Source organism: Pyrus communis, chromosome 15, assembly GCF_963583255.1.
Source record: "Pyrus communis chromosome 15, drPyrComm1.1, whole genome shotgun sequence".
In the NCBI taxonomy this organism is placed as follows: Eukaryota; Viridiplantae; Streptophyta; class Magnoliopsida; order Rosales; family Rosaceae; genus Pyrus; species Pyrus communis.
The window spans coordinates 1,226,082-1,245,612 of NC_084817.1; the positions used below are offsets into that span (position 1 = coordinate 1,226,082).

At 36.8% G+C, this 19,531-nt stretch overlaps 3 protein-coding genes across 3 annotated transcripts; all 3 read right to left on the reverse strand.

Moving 5' to 3' along the window:
• Positions 1 to 242: 242 nt before the first annotated feature.
• Positions 243 to 2,373, reverse strand: LOC137718262 (B-box zinc finger protein 21). The gene is made up of 3 exons (XM_068457779.1): positions 1,707 to 2,373; positions 1,133 to 1,579; positions 243 to 906 (listed from the first exon to the last, which is right to left on the reverse strand). The coding sequence occupies exons 1-3, from the start codon at positions 1,890 to 1,892 to the stop codon at positions 634 to 636; spliced, it is 906 nt and encodes a 301-aa protein (XP_068313880.1). The 5' UTR covers positions 1,893 to 2,373; the 3' UTR covers positions 243 to 633.
• An 8,319-nt stretch (positions 2,374 to 10,692) lies between these two features.
• LOC137718229 (uncharacterized) lies at positions 10,693 to 15,514 on the reverse strand. Its single transcript, XM_068457739.1, has 7 exons — positions 15,389 to 15,514; positions 12,760 to 14,700; positions 12,604 to 12,658; positions 11,984 to 12,132; positions 11,608 to 11,694; positions 11,192 to 11,320; positions 10,693 to 10,964 (listed from the first exon to the last, which is right to left on the reverse strand). Exons 1-7 carry the CDS (start codon positions 15,455 to 15,457, stop codon positions 10,890 to 10,892), a joined length of 2,505 nt encoding a protein of 834 aa, XP_068313840.1. The 5' UTR covers positions 15,458 to 15,514; the 3' UTR covers positions 10,693 to 10,889.
• A 1,448-nt stretch (positions 15,515 to 16,962) lies between these two features.
• Positions 16,963 to 19,361, reverse strand: LOC137717991 (agamous-like MADS-box protein AP3). Its single transcript, XM_068457520.1, has 7 exons — positions 19,099 to 19,361; positions 18,907 to 18,973; positions 18,743 to 18,804; positions 18,468 to 18,567; positions 17,830 to 17,871; positions 17,431 to 17,472; positions 16,963 to 17,319 (listed from the first exon to the last, which is right to left on the reverse strand). The coding sequence occupies exons 1-7, from the start codon at positions 19,284 to 19,286 to the stop codon at positions 17,290 to 17,292; spliced, it is 531 nt and encodes a 176-aa protein (XP_068313621.1). The 5' UTR covers positions 19,287 to 19,361; the 3' UTR covers positions 16,963 to 17,289.
• Between the last annotated feature and the right edge of the window lie 170 nt (positions 19,362 to 19,531).

Sequence of the window (19,531 nt, forward strand, 5' to 3'; positions counted from 1 at the left end):
ACTCCCCGAGTGATGTTACACCACTCTAGCTAGGTCAATGACAAACTATGTCACTCGTCCATATTATAACGCCTATATGATCTATAACATGACGTGCCAGTATAACCGTCACACGATTAAAATCTTTATCGAAAAAGTAATCTACAGTTATATGACCAAGCCTTTTCCTACTATTTCCCGAAAATCTACTCACTTCTCCAATTCCACACAATTTATAAACCGAAAGCAAATGAAAAATCACAGAGAGTTGCAGTTGATATTTACATTGATGCTTGCATTCCGAAATAAGTACAAAGGGAAGAGAGAGAGAAGAGGAAGCTGAAGCACCCCAACTGAGTTAGTTGAAAGCCTTTAAAACTCCTCTCTTACAAAAAGTGGGAAGAAGAGACCGAAGTAAAACCACAAGAAGAAGAAGAAGAAAAAAAAAAAACAAACAAACAAACGAAATCCCTGCGTTAAAATTTACTTCAGAAGGATATAAGGATTGGATCTTATGAGGTTTAATTCTAAATGGGTGATTTCCGCACACCAGTTTTCTTCGTCTGCGCTCCTTCGAGAATCAAGCGACAAAAACATAAAGCGCAGAAGGAGAAAAAAGTATGCGGAAATCGCTTCCCACTCCAATTTGTTGTATCAAAAGGGTCTGAACCTCTTGGAGCCAAGAGATGGAGGACTGATCTGAGGAACTGTGAAGCCATCGTCCATCCAGAGTCTGTTGCTGGCATTCATGTTTGTACCCTCCTTTGTCTCTTTGAACCCGACGAACCCACCGCCCACGTGTGAATACTGATGCGGAGGAGCTTGCGGTGCCTGTGGGACCCACATCCCCATATTTTCCGATGAGAAAGAGTTCAGATTGCTTTCCGGATAGGCATCTGAAAACGGCAGCATCATATCGTTGTCGGCCTGCCATCACCAATCAAAAAAATGCAAGATGTCAGATCCAGCAGGCTAATTAACTAATTGATGACCAATCATGTCGTTTCCGCAAACTCATCATCTCTTATTGTCGTTAGGATGAAATAAATCAAACGAGAATAGAGAGACTAAAATAAACAGAAGTGTGCAGAAATCATTTCTGGACGGAAATTTCAAAATTTTATAGGGAAGAACGAGATCGATCAATGCAAACCTTAGAGAAACCAAAGGGGGCAGAAGAAAAATCAAGAAAGTCCTCAACGTGCCAGCCCGGAAGCGTCTCTATCAAGTACTCCGATATGCTACTAGTCGCACCCACCAAATTTCCACCGCCTTTGTTGACTGCAGCGGTTGAAGTTGAATTCTTGGCAGCAACTGGAGGTGGGTTTGGATTTGAAATTGGAGGGGAGGCGGTGGAAACAGATTCCTTGGTCAAAGGTTGATGCTTTTTGAGATCGGTAGCGGCGGTTTCAGAACTAGCAGTTGCTACAGTTGGCGGCGGTGGAGATTCGTAAAGGGCGGAGGTGGCGGAGAGCTTAATACCTGTTAGAAGAAATCGGTTGTGCTTCAGGGTGTGCTCGTTGGCGTTGTGAATTGGAAGGTCGCACTCCCTGCAGAGAATCGCTCTGTCCTGCTGACAAAACAAGAAGGCTCTTCTCTCCTGTGGATCAAGATTAAGAAACCCAAATCAGAAAATCGAGCCAAGTTAATATCTTTCCCGGATGGAGAATTAAAGGGAAGGAGGGAAGATATATACAGTAACAATCGAGCGGTAACCTAGTTAATACCTGACAGATATCACAGACAGGGAACTCCTTAGAGGAGGGGTGGATGAGAGAGAAGCGGTGGTGCTTGGAAGCGAGCTTATTGGCATGGTGGACACGGTGGTCGCAGGCGTCGCAGAGGGCCGCCTCGTCGGCGGTGCAGAACACCGAGGCGTCGTCCTTGTTACACACATCACACTGGATCTTCATCAGTTTGAAGTTCCAAAACAGGAAGAGAAGCTAAACCTAAGGGAAATAGGTAAAGAGGGGAAAGATGGAGGCAGTGGGAGTGGAGGTTCTCTGAAGAAAACAGGGGATAATTAAAAAGAACAAATATAAGGAGGGTAAAAAGTACTGGAGAGTAATAAAATAATATCTGGGAAATCTTGGGGTGCCATTTATGGCACTCTCTCTCTCTCTCTCTAAATTTACCAGAGCGAGAATGGTGGGAGTGAGTAAAAGGAAGATGCTGAGAGGTTGGGCGGTTGTTGCTTTATTAAATGGTTTTGGTCAGTGAATATTCAACAAATTACAGTAACCCAGTTCAGCTATGAAGTGAGTGGGATAAAAGTTCCATATGTTTTGGGGTTCGTTTGTTTACTATTTTTAGTTGTGGATAAGCTTTGGTTCCCGTTTTATCGTTTTTGATTTCCGGCTTTGGTAATCGGTTCCTCTTTAGGCGAGAGTTGCATTTTTGCTTAGCATCCTCGGGTGGTGGTAATCCTTATTTGAGAATATTCCTTTAATTAGGTGGCAAGTGAGGAAGTGAGAAAGTCGGGGTAGGATTACTGCATAGGATAGTTTTCTCACATACTAAAATTAACTTACGTGCAACACAAACCCTAATGTGACTAATGTGATAATATAGATGCATGAGAAAGTGAAAATATGTTGCAATTTGTGATAGTTTGAGACTGTTAAATTGTTATTTTCGTTTTATGTCAATCATTTTATATGTACGAGATTCTTTTTATAAAATAAATGAATTACGTGATCACGTTGCCGTAACCAAATTTTCTTCTCTCAACGAAGTACATCTTTCTTCCTTTGTTTCTTTCTCAAATTGCTCTTAATCAATTGATAAATAATCGGTTCATCGTGAATTTCAAGTAGCTTAATCTACTTTTTAGTTTTTGTTTATTTTTTCAATTATACCTTTAAACCCCATTTTATGGGACCACCTTATTATACGTACCCATGCTGGCTCGACATTGCAACTGATACCATGTGATCTCCAAATCTAGGAGGAGGAGGGCTTTGTTTATCGGAACAAGACCTCGAGCTTGCTAACGTTGCTGGCTACGACTTCCTCGCCACCCCACTCCACCACACACAGAAAGTAAACTTGAAAATTCGTTTCATATATGGTGGTGATGGTGGTGGTGGTGACAAGACAAAGAGAAGATATCATGTGATCTGGAAAAGGAATAAGGGACCTTTCATAGTTCATGCTCATATATAATTGGCGAAAGTGGCCAAATTGTGCTTTCCCTCTGAGGTTGGCATATAATATAAATATATATATAGTCTTGTAGAAGGCTTGTGTTTAACTGAGGATAAAAAGTACGGAAAATGATGGGATCAGCCACGTTTATACAAGCATAAATGAACAGAATAAGCTAACGCACGCATGTGAAACTACTAATTTTAGCACTCTTCAATAAGATATATCATGTGTTTTGGGTAATAAATACTTGATATCTAGTTGTGTAAGATCATCAAAGGAAATATTCAAATGTCCAAATCAACATTAATAGTAAAAAAAGATATTAATAATATTTTTATAACCGAAAAGCTAAATCTAATGTGGTATGACATGAATTGGCCGCCCTTACCTTTGTTGGCAAAATTGACAACAACTTCAAATCTTTTTTAAATTGATTTTTAAATGCATTTTATTAATTTAATAATAGTTTAATGTAATAAAATAATAATATAATATGACATATGAAATGTCACATAAACTGTGAAATTTGAATTTTATGTTTAAAATTTAGCTCTACGAGCACAAAAATCACTATTAACTTATTGTGATACTGGAATATTATTTTACTTTGAAGCACTAAATAATAGAGGTCCTTTGTGGATGCTAGCACCTTTTTGAGCAAATTGATCACATATTTATATAATATACTATAATGTTACCCTATAGGGTTCTGGTAGTGGAGTATTATAGAAAACATATTATTTGTTAATTGTTATAGTCTAATGAGATATAATTAAGTTACTTTTATTAGGAATTAAGGATTACAATCTAATGAGATCAAATTAAGTTATTTTTATTAGGAATTAAGGGTCATGGGCAGGGGCGGATGAACTTAGAGACCAAGGTGGTCTCATGATCATCTGAAGTGCAGAAAATATACATGTGAAGGCATTCTAAGGACCTTCCAAATGTTTGGTATGAGTCATTTTTATGCCAACACTAAGTGTTTGATGTAATGCCTGCTAAGCATAGCTCGACAGATTATGTTATAACACTCGACAAATTTTCTATATATCAATCATCATAATGTTTTGGCATATGTCGATATCTGTTGAAATGTGCGCAACTTGATTTGGCTGACCACAATAAAGCCATCAAGTATTCGATGAAATGCCTCTGGAATAAACAGAAATTTTTTTACGCGCTTCGCACTCTATTTTTATCTATAAACTTGTATTTAACACTAGGACCCTCAATATTTAAATCTTGAATCGGCCGCTTTGCCCTTTTGCAATTGGGCATGGGTGGCTTAAATTTTGAATTATGAAATCATGCACATCTTTATGGTAGCATGGACAAGTAGGGCAGATTGAGCCTGCAATCTCGGCTGTCTCGACGGTTATATTTTGTGGTATATGTACATACCGAAAACCTCCTCATGTTGCTAGTACTACGCACTGAAAGCTATTTCTGCACTTTCGTTTTTTGTGTTTTGTTATGTTATAGAGTTTCGAACTTTTGACCTAATTTATATCAATCACCGAACTCATGTCAACGACTACTAACCCTAATACTACAATTTGATTAATTTTGCCTTTTCGTTTGGATACAATTTTATGCATCCTTTACCTTGCAGCCTTTTTTTTTTTTTTTTTTAACGAACATTTGACCTTTAATGTTTATACAAATATTTTCTTGGAATGGCAGTATGGGGGCATATACTCGAGAACCCTATATGTCTTTTTATTGCTAAAGATCTACCTTATTCTAATATCAAGAAGGAAGTTGAAATGTTTAATTCAAAAAATTGGTAATAGTTCAAGGGAGTGACCGAACTCCTTTTATCAATCACCGAACTCATCCTAATTCTAGACTAACTCCAATAATCACGTGCAAAGTTCTTAACTTTTCGATGTAAAATAACAATCTACGTCTGCACACATTATAAGTGACATTTATCTATACAAAAAAAAAAAAAAAAAAAAAACATGATTGTTGATTAATTAGCAATTAATGAATAATTTAGTAGCACAAGTACATATTCTTTTGGAAAAATTTGTACGAAATTAATTTGTTAAAGTTCGATGGCAAGTTGCTGTCATGAATGGAATATTGGCCATACCTGTGAGAATTTGAAGTTTTGATGAAAAGAGGGAATCGGTCACCCAGCAGCATCCTACTTATTTCGGACAAGAAACGATATTCTGCAGATTTTTCCGGAAAGAATTTGAAGCTTTATCGTGCCTTATTCATTCAAATGATTATTCTATGATTGTTCACTAGTTTGATAAATAAAGTATATATCTAAAAATATCTAGCCCATCAAGTTGACTGGAACCCCATGATAAAGATCTAGCTAGATAGCCACAAATTAACGCACACTACTACTACTACTACATAAAAATGGCGATACTAAATCAATAAAGCTTCCCTCTCTCTTTCTTGTGAAAATCAAATAAATGTTTATGTTACACCATCTTATCTTTATTTTACAAAAAGACTATATTCAAGACTTAAATCTGTAACTTTTCAATTACAAAAGAGCAACATATTCATTGCGCGAAAACTACTATTTATCAACTTAACGTCAACATCTAAAATACTTCCAAGTATCCATTAGCCAAGCATAAATGGGAAAAACATTTATTAATCACTAAAAATAGATTTGAAGCACTTTTGCTATCAATTTACATCACATTATACAAGAATTGACATTTCGATTGAAAAACATAAATATTGTCTTTTTTATTGTTATTGTTGATTTATACTTTTTTACTTTTTTTTGGAGATAGCTCTAAGCCGCATGTATATTTTGAGGGTGTGTTTCGATGAAACAAAATGGATTAGAGAGAAGTGTATATATTTTGAGGGTATTTTTACTCTTCTTTTGGAGATTCTTGCAGTTATTAACCCTCTGATATGAAAGTCGAAATACTAGATTAGAGAGTAGAGAAATGCCAAGGGAACGCTCTTAATAGTGGGATTATTTATGGACTTTCTGTCATTTTACAGTTTAATCTTAATTTTGTGCCAATATTATATATGATTGTGCAAAAAATATGAGGCGACATAGAATCTATAGAGAGTCTTATTTTTAATAGTCTCTTAGTATTTATGGAGAAGATAATCTTTATCCATTATATGGAATGAGGATCCTCTAATCACATATGTTCATCGTGTATCGTACAGTCACAAATCATTATAAATCTTTTTATTTAAAATTAAATATAAACAGTACCTGACGAAAACTAACCGTACGACGTTTAATAAACGAATATAATTGGAGGATATTCCATTATATGGATTCCAAAGTGATCATGGCGCATTAATGCTCCTTTAATTATATAAAATTTTCATGTCCGCCTAGTTAAGATGTCTTTGAAAGTTTAGACTTTTCGATTACAGTTAAAAGATAATATAATTAAATTTGCAGCACTTGTCAAATAGGTGGTGCCACAAAATGCATGCTTTGTAATGTCATTGGCACGCATTAAACCTAATTAGGGTTTATTAATGTTTGTGCTAGCTTTTTATGTTTCAGGTCAACTAGGACTTGAAGACGGGAAGAGATATTCTCTAGATTTCTCCCACCAAAGTCATCAAGTTCACTTATCTGGACTTTTGAAATTTGATTAAACGGTTAGAAATAGGTGATCCCCTAAAAGTTATAATAATTTTAACCTTTGAATCAAATTTCAAGAGTCCGAATAAGTGAACTTGGTGGCTTTGGTGGGAAAGATCCGAAGAGGATCTTTTCCCCTTGAAGACACATAAAACCATTTTACAGGCTCACCAGTCACCATTTTATATGATAATATTTTAATATTTTTGTTTCTGATATATGTGATAATTTAACCCAACACATCCTCTTTGGATTCTATTGGTGATGATCATAGGAATTCGTGAATCGTGTTCATTCATCGTACATCGTGTGGTCAGTTTTTGTTAAGTATTGTTTGTGTTTAATTTTAAATAAATTTTTTTTTAATGATTTTTGACCGCATGGGGTACGATAAAAGGACACGATTCACGGATTCTCAGAATCCTCACCAGTCACCATTTTATCTGATAAGATTTTTTTTTTCTTCTGATATATGTGATAATTTAACTGGTTGTTTTGATATAGGCCCTAGAACTTATATTATTGAGTAAATTATAGTTTGCACTCTCAAGTTTTTGTTTAATTTCAAATTCATATAATGTATTTTAACTTTTTTCAATTTCAAACAATGACTATGATTTCATCACAACCTTATACATCAGTTAGTCATCTGTAAAACTAATCGCTAAGTGATGACGTGACAAATATCAAATTCATAGTTGACCTAGAAAGTTCTAGGAGGTGAGAATCGGAAAATTTGCAGTGTGGACATATACGAGAAATAACCACAAGGGAGAAGGATAGGGAGAGAGAGAGAAAGAGAGCAGGAAGAGGAGGAGGAGGAGGAGACGGATGCTGATGGTGATGAGGTGCGATGGTGGTGGACGGTATTGGGTGGGCGGGGGCGGTTGGGTTTTGTGTTCACTTTGTTCTTTGTTTTTTAAACTCTTGTTAGAGTTTTATTTTTAATTTTGTGACAGTAACAATGTTTAAGTGAGAGTTTATGAGTGGACGTATGCCACGAAATTAGCCTTATAGGAGCCACAATTCTTTTTAAGGGGTAGAAGATTTGACTCAGTATTTTAAGTATTCAGAAACTGCAAAATGGGCAGAGTCAAACAAAATTAATAAATTTGCTTATAGTTTTATTTAAACAAAAAAAAAAAAAAACAAAAACACTGTATGTATAGAGAAACTTGAATTTCAGGGTTTGAAGTCAATTTTTTGGTAATTTAAATGCTGTTAATTATAAATAACTCATATTAGAAAAAATTACACCAAAACTAAATAATGGCTTTTTAGCCAAAGTGGTCCCTGAGATTTGCATAACTCCTTACTTTGGTCCATGAGATTTGAAATCGATAGAATTGGTCACTGAGTTTGTCCACAAGCAATCATTTTGGTCATTTCGTGAAAAATCTCCATAAAATAAGGGTAAAATGACAAAAATACCATCATTTTTGTCAAATCATTTTGGTCTATTGTTTATTAATGAGGGTAGTTTTGTCATTTTGATCCTTATTTAACATAATTTTTTACCCAAGGATCAAAATGATTGATGATGGATAATCTCAGGAACCACTTATATTGATTTCAAATATCAGAGACCAAAGTGAGGAGTTATGCAAATCTCATGAACCATTTTGACTAAAAAACCCTAAATAATCTTGCAGGGACATAAGAAGGATCAATAGATAGGTGTTGTTGGAATCATCGTATATGGTATAGAAGGGGCGAATATTTGTATTAGGGTTTGATTCCAATACCTTTCATTTGGACGGGAGTTTGGAAGAACAGGATGTGTGCTCAGGCTGGAATATACCCATATATGTACGTATGTAAAGTGTGTGTGTGTGTGTGTGTGTGTGTATTATATAATATAATATGAGGAAGTTTAGATATTTTTACTGGCATGTTGCTTCATAAGCTGTATATGCGCTGGTGCTCTGTGCGTGAGAATATTTTTCTTATAAACCAATAGTATTTAGTACATGTTAAATTTGTAAACTGATTGCTGTTTTTAATATCATAATCACAATGATCATCGTCTTCAAATTGTTTTCTCTTTTACCTTTTTTTTTTCGACACGGAATTTAAACTAGTAGATAATTGTGTGAGAATAAGTAGTGTTGCGCCACATATGAACAATAAGAAATTTTGTATGCACTTCCAAAAATGTGTTATTTTTGGTCGTAGTCAATAAATTTTAAGATGAAATTTTAACTTTATTCGAATAAAAGCCTAAGAGATGTAATGATCTGGCTGTGAATGAATGAGATCCACTCCGGATCTTTGGTGTTTGGAGCTTATGAATTGAAAGATCTAGATTGTTCAAGAGAGAAAGAGTGAGATAGTGAAATAGGCTAACGATGGTTGTAAAATTGGAATTGAACGGTTCGATCTTTCATTAACAGACTCCGAACACAGAACTTTGAAGTAGATCTCAATCCGGCTGTGAGAGAATAAAAGCATGGAAGAAGAAATGAAGTGATGATATTCATATCATGGCATGCATGGGCATCGGAGTGGGCGTGGGAAAAGCCGAAAAGGAGTGAGGAGGGAGATTGAGATGGGGGATATGATGGATTGAGAGAAATCCATCAGATATATACACACTTGTCACGTCAACCAAAACTTTAAAGGGTCGATTATCTCCCTGTGCTTCCAAATTAATTTATAAATTATTTACCAAAATAATTTAGCTATAATTTTATAATTATTTATAATAGACGAAAATATTATTATAATCGACTAATCAATAATATAAGGTTTTCAATCGAACTGAGGACATATACTGAAGAGATTTCTGGATTGTTTAGATCATCTCCAATCGAAAGGTTCCAAAGATCAGAGGGTCAAAAATAGTCAAAAAATCGTCTCTAATGGAGGGCTATGCCAAAGAGGTCGTGGGCCCCACGAGACAAAAGGGCCAACCGACTGACCCAATCTAGTCAGCCTTGTGGGCTGGATTTTTCATTATTAATACATTTTCTGTCGGTTGTATCCAACAGTATTGTCCTTTTTTTCTTCTTTTTTTTTTTTGGGCCAAATTAAAAAATAAAAATAAAAATTCCATTTTTTTTTCAATAAATACCTAAGTCATTCCTACACCATTTTCACAATTTTTAAATTTAAGTTGTTGTAGTTTTTAAATTTAAATAATAAATTATGTTTGATCAAAGTCCGAGTTAGGGCTAGGGCTTAGCTGGCACCATTCTCCTTGCCTTGCCCAAGTCCGAAGGGGCAATTGACCAAATATAAGTCCCAAGGGACATGGGCTAGTCTGTCTTTTATAAATAAGGATGTTCTTTGAATTCTTTTTTTTTAAAGAATTTTAGAGATTTTTTAATTATATTCGTTCATCGTATATCGTGTAATCAGTTTTTATAAAGTATTTATATTTAATTTTAAATAAAAAATTAAAATAATTTTTAATCGATATACAATGAACAGAGGTAATTGAATGATTCGAGATCCTTACAAAATGAACCCTCATTCGTCTTTTTCCCCCAACTTTTTCTTAAACTTTTTTATTATTATATATATATTTTTACTCCCTCATTTGTTAACCGTCTGCTGTAGCAAACCACAACTTTGGATTTGTTATTCCAGGTTTGACTCCTGGCAGCGCAACATGCTTAAAAAAATTGTTTTTTACATCAAATTTTTATTTATTTTTGTATTTTTTTAAATTCAGCTACAAGAATTATCAAGCAGTGTACTTTCGTAGAATCACGCTTCCTATCTGGAGACTGAGGGCGAAAGCTTTGTCGTGCCTTTTTTTAAAGAACCCACATTTTTTTCTATTCTATAACAATTGAGATTTTAAATTTGAATTCTCCGTCTAAGCGTGCGTTCATATCAACGAGAATGCTCGATTAGGATAACATTAAAAAACAATAAGCAGAAAGTAAATGTATTGTTAAATTACAGACCACCTTCCTTCAACAGTAGACTAGTTACATGCAAACAAGGGCCCCTATAAGTTATAATAATTGTAGCCGTTGGATCAAATTTCAAGGGTCTAGATCTCCGAATCCCTACGACTTGGTGGGAGAGATCCAGATGGGATCTCTTCCCTAACTATAGAACCCCAGAAGCTGCAGGAAAAATTAGCACCTTCTGAATACCGTTTGTGGCACCTCCGTTATCATTCACAATCGGTGCTCTTTGCCTTCAGCTACTGCGGGATGCTATCCAAATACTGCTTCATGCGTGTTTGGTTCATCTCGAATATGAATGGCATTCCCCGTATCTGCAAAATTCATCATTTGCAGGAAATCGTTTAGTTAACTAGATGCGATCAAGCTACCCTAAACATGCTTTACGTGATTATTACCGCAGGAAAACCGCAATCTATTTGAAACAAATTTCGAGGTATGACGATCAAGACTTAGGCACAGCCACAAAGACACATTGCACCAAAAAAACACAGCTAAGAAATTCAAAGAAAAACTAAATTTTAGCAAACTAAGAACATACCTCGATCAAGCAACTTGAACTAAGGCTTAGACTTTGTCCGGGGGCTACTTCCTTGCTATTTACCGAGATTGAACACTTCCCAAGATTCTTCAGATGGAAGGATCCATCTTTGTCCATATTTATCATTGCCTAACAAATGCAGAAAAAATCAATTTTTGCGCTCACTTGAAGACAAACCAAAATGCATGCCCTTTTCTGGGGTTAGCAAGAAGATGTAAACCGCATAATCTGACGACACCTAAGTTCGGTTCTGTAATTGTTATCGTGATTTAATGAACTAAATCGTAAATGTCCAAATGATTTCTTTTTTCCACATCACTGAGAACATTACGTAGAACAAACTTTTGAAAGGAAAGGAAAAGGCAAGTAACTGCATCACTGGTATGGTAAGTTAAAGTGGTCAATTATATTATTACCTGTTTTCGAGATATCTTATTACCACGCCCTTCGCTTCCCAAGTCAATATCAACAACAGCGTCGTCTGTTGCTCTACCCAATAAAACCTGCAGATATAGATTGCTATTCAATTATTCATTCACAGAATCAACCCATGTCTGACATAAACTAATTCGACCATCAGTTTTCAATTTTCGATTAAATATGCATGTCATAGCAAAACCTAGATGGATCCCTATGGCAAAGTGATTAAGTTTTACAAATAACTCTTGCTCCATAATGCAGCTATGGGGTGAAAACTTCCCAACCCCAGATAGCAGGAAAAGAGAAAAGAAGCGTCCATATGGCTAAAACCCCAATTGGGTTGGGTAAAAATTTACAGAGCAAACGAAATACCTCAGGCTTCTTAATGTAATGCTTAGAATGACGTCCATACAAAATGGCAAATGCTCCGTGAGATGCAGTGGCTCTTTGCAAATATGAATAAGCACACTGCTCCAGCCTTATGATTCTCCTCTTAGCATCCTCATTCTGATATTTTGAGACTGCATATAGAGAACAGCATAAAATCACAATTTTTTAGGCATACTGATGCAGTGAGCCTCCATCAAATATGATGCAATCGCTTTACAGAAAATATTAGTTCCTTGATTAGGAATGTTCTATATGTTTCAAATAATCAACAAATGCAAACATTTTCTATTGTGATGCATTGCAAACTAATGTAGATCACGAATAATTCCGACATCATTGAGTATAGATACCATATCATCTGTCAGTTAAGCATGAATGCCGCATAATAAACAAACTATTTTCGATTAACAAAACTCATTGCATTAATGCATACCATTTATTACAGGATTTGATATGCAGAAGGGAAGTACCAATAAGATTACGTTAATGCATACCATTTTAGAGGATTTGATAGGTAAAAGATAAAGTACGGATTAAGTCTGTATAAAGAAAACAAGTAATGAGCTGGTCATTAAATGTATAATAGTTTGACCAAGTATTACCTTCCTCGCTAGAGTACAACTCCTGGTCATATGGGTCCAAATCCATATCAAGTACCTGCAGGTGGAACAAAAGTTAATGAAACTAAAAGATGAACTACGAAATTGATAAGCAAATCAAATGTTCATCGACAAGATGATTCGCATTTTAGCACTTACCATTGCCTCTATGTCGGAATAACATGGTACATCATCATCGCTCTCAAAAAGCCCCAGTTGATCTGATGTCTCGGGGTTTAATTGTGCTTCAGCAATCCCTTCTGTATGTAATGATTTATTGTCTCGAATTGTAGCTGATGGATCAAGCTCCTGTTTAATGACACCGGAATCTGGTTTCTCCACATGAAACTCAGTTGAGTTATAATTGAGAAGCTTTGCCGATATACTTTTTTCTCTAGTGTCTTTCTTCAGGATTCCAGGTTGAACACTTGTACTTGGATTGGCTGAATAAATTTGACCCAGAACTTCACTAACATGACCTGCATTCTTAGATGCCACTTCACTGGCGTCAGTCTTAGACAGCTCAAATTTCACCCCAAAATTACCTAGTGGAGGTTTTAGACCCTTTTCTTGTAAGAAGTGTGATCCTTTAATCTGAGAGGTACTATGTGGTTCTCCAAGAATTTTTCGCTCGCTGTGCATAAAGCATGACCCTGTGTCATTATTTCTCTTATTAACAGGGAAACCTCTAGTGGACAAAGATAATGGCTTATTCACTTCAGAAGTTGATGGACGATTTGGTAGAAAAATATCATCATTGCATGGAATTTCTGGGTCCTCGGTGTTTAATGGGCAGCAGATAACTCCATCTTTCAATTCAGGATTTTGATAGTTCGAAGCAGTTGAAGATGATAGCATCGGAGTCTCTGAATGGCAAACCATATCTTCATCAGCATTTGGGGATCCTCTATTATCATCTACCACTCCAGGATACGTACTAGGGGGATTCATGGAGTCCATAACTGGAGCTACAGATGTTTCTGGCTCAGATTTGACGATCGTCTGTTCTTGATGAACACCATCTTTCGGTGACCTCAACAAAAGGGAGCTCAAGCCATCATAGTAAGACTTATCAATCACATCTTTTCCATCAGCAGTCATAAGCATGAGCTCCTCGTTCGTAAAGTTTAAAAGCGAATTGGACAGTTCTGCCAAATAACCTTCAGTACTAACAGGAGCTGCAGACCTCTGGAAATCACCACATGGCATTTCAGCGTCCACCTCAATCCTAATATGAACTTCAGTCTCTGATGTTCTTGCACTGTCAGCATCGATATTCTCATGAAGTTCAAAAGCATCGCTGGTGCACATATTATTTTCTCTAAGATCAACATCAACTGGCATAGCTGGAAGTGGACATGAATACTCCAAGTTGTTAAACAATGCACCACTGTCTGAAACAGGTGAATTAAAGGCCTTATTCCCTTCAAATTCTGTGCACATATTTCCCTCGTTGCCATTGATTTGATCAAGTGTAAATTTCATTCCCAAGTCATCAGCATTGAACAGGCTGCAATCTGGCAATCCCTCTGGATGATTGAATTCATCCACCTCAGATTCATTCCATGTCATAATATCTTCATGTATATTACCTTGTACCATATGAAAATCATTCCCATCTGGGTTCTGGAGCGTATGAAAGGTATCATCAATGCCGACATTCATCAGATTTTGCATAGCATCCACATCTGACGTCTCAAGGCCAAAAGGGGCTGAGGTCGGATCTCCATTCATGCAATTTCCATAAAGAGGCTCATCTCCATTTCCATGATAGTTGTTATTACTGGGTGCAACCAGAAAATTAAGGCCCATGGAATTAAATGGCTCATTGCAAATCCTTTTACGCATCGCATAGTAACTACTACGAACACTTTCAGCCTTTCTCTTTCCGGATTCGCATTTTTTTTCTTTTGAATTTCCCGACCTGTCAAATGGAACAGTTGTGGTGGAACTCTCAAACTCAATCATGCGAGCAGAAGCATCTTCAGAAACTACTGGATCATACAGGAGAGAATACCACCGATCTTGCAGCTCACGAACAGTAAATCTTTGAGAAAAATGCACTGCACCTTTAGCAAGCGACTCCAACGAAGCACCATCCTGCAAACAGAGCAAAAGAATACCAAGTCCAAATATAACTTTCAAGAATACTAACTTCCTGATCAGCTTTCCTTGTATGATAAATATATTACAAAATCAAAACCGGGATTCTGAAAAGTACCAAATCCTAATTTATTTCCGAAAGGGGAACCAGGGCAGTTCCCCTCCGACGCAACACAGTTAATAGAGGCGAATACTTGTTAATTCGACTAAGATACCGCCTATCTCAGTAGGAAAACCAGCCGTGACAATTATTCTAGCACTGGACAACATAATTTCAACCGTATTCACCTTCAATTTTATCTAGCATTTGTCCAATTTACTGATTATGTTCCTCGATTTCAATCTTAAATACGAGGAAAGCTAAATCCATAACATATTCGGAGAACATAAACCCGAAATCGAAAGTTGAGGTTACACCATAAAACCAATTGGCAATATGGGCAGTAGCCCAACCTGCCCATGCAAGATCTCTCCTCCCATCAATGTGGGACTCATTCCCAACACAACTCGAATTCATGCTTAAACACACTAAAACCCCAAGAATTTGAAAACCCAAAAAAGAAACATACATAATATGTATAACCAAAAGCAAATTACCAGAAAAATCCAGATTAATAATACACTGCGAGGATGCAAGAACATCAAATTTTCCGAAATTGGGAGGAAATTGAGAGTCGAATTGTACCTCAACAGCTTTCTTAAGCAGGATATCATCCGCCGGAATCCATTTAGAGAACGGAGCGAGAGCACCCATGGCCTCCGTCAGCCAGCCTCCCTCCCTTCCTCCCTCCCTCTCCCTCTCTCTCTCTCTCTCTCTCTCTCTCACTCTAGAGCGTGCTTGTTCACGGGAGCATGGAAAAAGCTTGAAGAAAGAGGAAAATTACGAAAATAGGGGGGGGGGGGAGCGGGGTCGGGGGCGGGGGGGGGGGGGGGGGGGTGGGGTGGGTGGGTGGAAGGCCTTCGTGGCAGCTGGAGGGGTTTAGAGGGAAAGAAAAAAAATATACAAGGAAAGGATTTTACAGAGGTTTTGTGAAACGTGGACGGCGGCGAATCGGGCGGTGGGGGCACGGCGTCGTGGTCTCAGATGACTTTTGGGTGGCGTGGTTTAAGGGTTTACTTGGGTGGGGCAATTAGAGCACGTGCCAACTCACTCAGCCGTTTCATCGTTGCCTGGGACTCCTATGCTCTTGGTTGACCGTTGACCCAAGAGTGCTCCTCCGGAACTATGAACTATAGTGGTATTCACACATATATATTTACTTGTCACATATTTTTTTTCAATTTTTTATCGTCGTATCAAATGAATTAAAAATGATTCATGATAAAATTTAATAAGAATGTATGAGATATAAAAATAAATGTGTAAATAGTATTTTTTGAAATATAAAATGTCCTTTTTTCTGTTTGAAAGATTTACTTATATTGATGGACTTTATTTTTAATATGGAGGCGGTACAATTTGATATCACTAACATTACTCCATTAAACAAGTAATGCAAATTAGCAAAGGAATGTGTTTTCTTTGTGCACTAAATTTTTAAGTGTAGATATACATTGTTGCGTTATTTGGGAAGTAGACGAAAAACTCCTAGGACCAACCATAAGAGAGTATCAATAACAAACTCGCGCTGTAACAAGAGGGAGGGTGCTTAACCGCACTTGAACTCCATCCAAATTATGACCCAATAAAGCAAGAACATTCATCACAAAATACACTTTTGTGGCGTTTGTGACTATAAACTTTTTAAATATTCTACTTTGGTGAGAAAGGTAATGTCTTTTGGTACATAAGAAAGAATAAAGGCGAAGTGACCAAATTTGTTGTCAAAAGCTAATGGAGAAAAAAAGTTGTGATGGAGTTTTTGAACCGGAAAGGAAGCACATCAAGCAAATCCAGTAGCTTTCAATTTTGTTGGGTGTCCACTTTCCCAAAAGGGCTTGTGGGGCCTTCCTATTTTGAAGGTCACACTTGAAATTTTTGAAAAGAAAAGAAAATTTCAAAATCGTTATTCTCTCCTCTTTTTCTTCTTCTTTTTTTCCAAAAAAAGGACCAGTTGATACTATAGTCCATATTTCTGGAGGCCGAGAAGATTTACATAAGCATTTATTTCAGCCTTCTCACGCACTAAGAACCAAACCGAGAAGGTATCGTATGGAATACGGATCTAAAATTAATCTATAATTACTGAATCATCCCATGATAGTTAACTTAGATGTTATTCTTGAAATCCTCTAAAAAAAATAAAAAAAAACAGAAAAAAGGGAATTGAAATCCTCTGTGTTAGGTCACATGGCCCAAACATTTAGGCCCAACCACATATGCAGCCCACCATAACAAAACGACATCGTGATAGGTAATACTGCGACTACAAGTCTACAACAAACAAGTTCAAATCTTAACAATACATGGGTAATTAACCAAATGTTTAACTAATTACTGCAGTGGTGGTGGAATCTGATGCAGCTCCAGCAGCAATGCAGTGAAGATTAGTGGGATGCGATTGGTTACTACTTCTCAAATATGGGAGGTCCTCCTACATTTGGTGAGCAGCCACACACTGAATCATAATCCCCTTCATTCTCTACTTATTCATAGTGTATACCGTCCCTCGCATACTAATTAATTAAACCAAAAACAAAAACAAAACAAACAAACAAAAAGATTTCAAAGGTCGGAAAAGAGTAAATATAATTTGATCAATTACAAGAGAGAGATTAAGTGCATACGAGTTCGTGGAGACTCATGTTTATATCTGCTTGGCTCTTTACCTATAGAGCAACAAACGAAGAAAAATGAGCGATTTCGTTATATAGTACAACTTAAATAAGAAACGAGATCTAAAAAAAGCGAACGTGGTACGAGATATGATATTGACAATTATGTAATCAATATATAGACATCATCATGATATGCGAAACATGTTGATAATGGATAACATGTTAATATGTTTGCACTTTGTCGATATCGAATAAAAAAAACAAGTCACCTGATAAGACGGTCTAACTCACATTTTTTTCTCCCCAAATGAACCTTATATCAAACAAAGTAACTTAAAAAAACATAGAAATTAATTAACAAAGGATTGGCAACTAGGTTAAGATGGTCAATTAGCTAGGGTTAATTACCTTTTTCTTGGTTGTATCAATCTTATTAGAGATCATCCGAACCTGTCCACCATCGTACACATATAGTTAATGTAAGATTAGGAAATTAAAACTCATCTACCCTACAATCTAATATACACCTATAACTGTAAGAGGAAAGAGCTTTACCAACACATTCGGATATAACTGTGACGGATTAATGATATAATGTTATGTAAAACAGTTAAAACACATGATATTGTATCAATAATTGAGAATGCCAAAGTAGCATCTCGAGGCGTAGGTAAGTCATTCTCCCTTGTAAGAGGCAAGGCGACCGTTGCCCTCGTAACCAATATAAACTAAATTCCTTTATCTTCAAATGGTTTATAGGATGCATATTAAGAAGAGATTTTTCAGAGTGCGAGAACAAAATTCAATACATCAAATATCGTAATACAAGAAGTTGGATAGTTGAAAACGAAATATTTACGACCACTTGTATTATGACATTTAATGTACAGGGCCGTGTTACCAACTTTTGTTATATTAATAGTGACTTGCTCGGATTTTCCTTCAAACTAGCTATATCTGATTGGCTTTGAATTTACCACAGTAATCCCTCTAGAAGAATAATATCAATTAATTAAGAGCTACAACAATGGCAACACATATACAACCTTGCGCTGCCGAATGACGGCGACGGCAGCTTCCACCTCTTCCTGGAGACCACGCAGTTCATCGAAACTCAGATCGTTCAGACAATCCCCAACTCTCTGCCTACATATTATACTCCGATTAACTTGAAAAACAATAATTTAATCAGTAACAAATTGACTCCTATGCAGTGTTCTAAGAGTTCTCGTCTAGGCTCCACTTAAACGCCTAGGCGTTAGCCCCTGTCTTGACTAGCGCCTCTTAGAACCTTGCTCCTATGTAAATATCTATTAGTTACCTGATCTGCCTCCGAAGATTCATGTTGACCTCCTTCAGCTTCTTCAAATGCTCTTGCATTGCCTGCAGTGCACACACATTAACTACCACAAACATTTACACATATAAGCGTATTGCAAACGCTAACCAATTAGTAACTTAAAATGAAAAACGAACGAGGAATACCTCGTAGTGCGAGCTCCAAATATCGATTCCAAGAGTCTTCCGGTACTGATCCAGCAATTGCTTTGTTCTGGTTAAGCACAAATTCATCACTTAAGCAAACGACGAAACCCAGAAAATCCAACAGTTTGAAGAAAAACCTAGGGTTTTAGAGAGAGAAAATGAGAGGGGAGAGAGAGAGAGTGAATGGATTACGTGGTGGAGGGGCTAATGTACTCGTGGACTTTGCCGGAGCTCGAAACCATGATGAGAGAGACCTCGGCGTCGCAGAGGACGGTGAGCTCGTTGGCCTTCTTGAAGAGTCCGTTCCTTCGCTTGGAGTAGGTCACCTGCCTGTTGGTCGAGTTCTCTATCCTCCTGATCTGGATCTTCCCTCTCGCCATCTCTCTCTCTCTCCTCTCCTCCTCCCTCTCTCTCTTCAAATCCGATCTGAAAATATGAATATCTGAAACTCCGAAACGATTAGATTTAATAGAACAAAAATAATTAACAAATAATTAAGAGGAGATTAGGGTGGCAGAAGGGAATTTACCAGAAATAGAAAGGGTTTCGGGTTAAAATCGGGTCGGATTTCGATGTGTGGGGACCCATTGATGGAGATGGAGCATCGTACGTCCGCTTTCCGTTC

What these genes read in the sequence shown, in the direction of transcription:
- LOC137718262 (XM_068457779.1), bottom strand. Translation starts at nt 1,892, where the DNA reads ATGAAGATCCAGTGTGATGTGTGTAACAAGGACGACGCCTCGGTGTTC. An exon ending in CTGTCTGTGATATCTGTCAG is followed by an intron (nt 1,580 to 1,706) that starts GTATTAACTAGG and finishes CTTGATCCACAG; the next exon opens with GAGAGAAGAGCCTTCTTGTT. An exon ending in CCCCCTTTGGTTTCTCTAAG is followed by an intron (nt 907 to 1,132) that starts GTTTGCATTGAT and finishes TGGTGATGGCAG; the next exon opens with GCCGACAACGATATGATGCT.
- LOC137718229 (XM_068457739.1), bottom strand. Translation starts at nt 15,457, where the DNA reads ATGGGTGCTCTCGCTCCGTTCTCTAAATGGATTCCGGCGGATGATATC. An exon ending in GTTGTACTCTAGCGAGGAAG is followed by an intron (nt 12,133 to 12,603) that starts GTAATACTTGGT and finishes CTCTATATGCAG; the next exon opens with TCTCAAAATATCAGAATGAG. An exon ending in ATTACATTAAGAAGCCTGAG is followed by an intron (nt 11,695 to 11,983) that starts GTATTTCGTTTG and finishes CTATATCTGCAG; the next exon opens with GTTTTATTGGGTAGAGCAAC.
- LOC137717991 (XM_068457520.1), bottom strand. Translation starts at nt 19,286, where the DNA reads ATGGCGAGAGGGAAGATCCAGATCAGGAGGATAGAGAACTCGACCAAC. An exon ending in CCGTCATTCGGCAGCGCAAG is followed by an intron (nt 17,872 to 18,467) that starts GTTGTATATGTG and finishes GATGGTGGACAG; the next exon opens with GTTCGGATGATCTCTAATAA. An exon ending in TTGATACAACCAAGAAAAAG is followed by an intron (nt 17,473 to 17,829) that starts GTAATTAACCCT and finishes GTTGCTCTATAG; the next exon opens with GTAAAGAGCCAAGCAGATAT.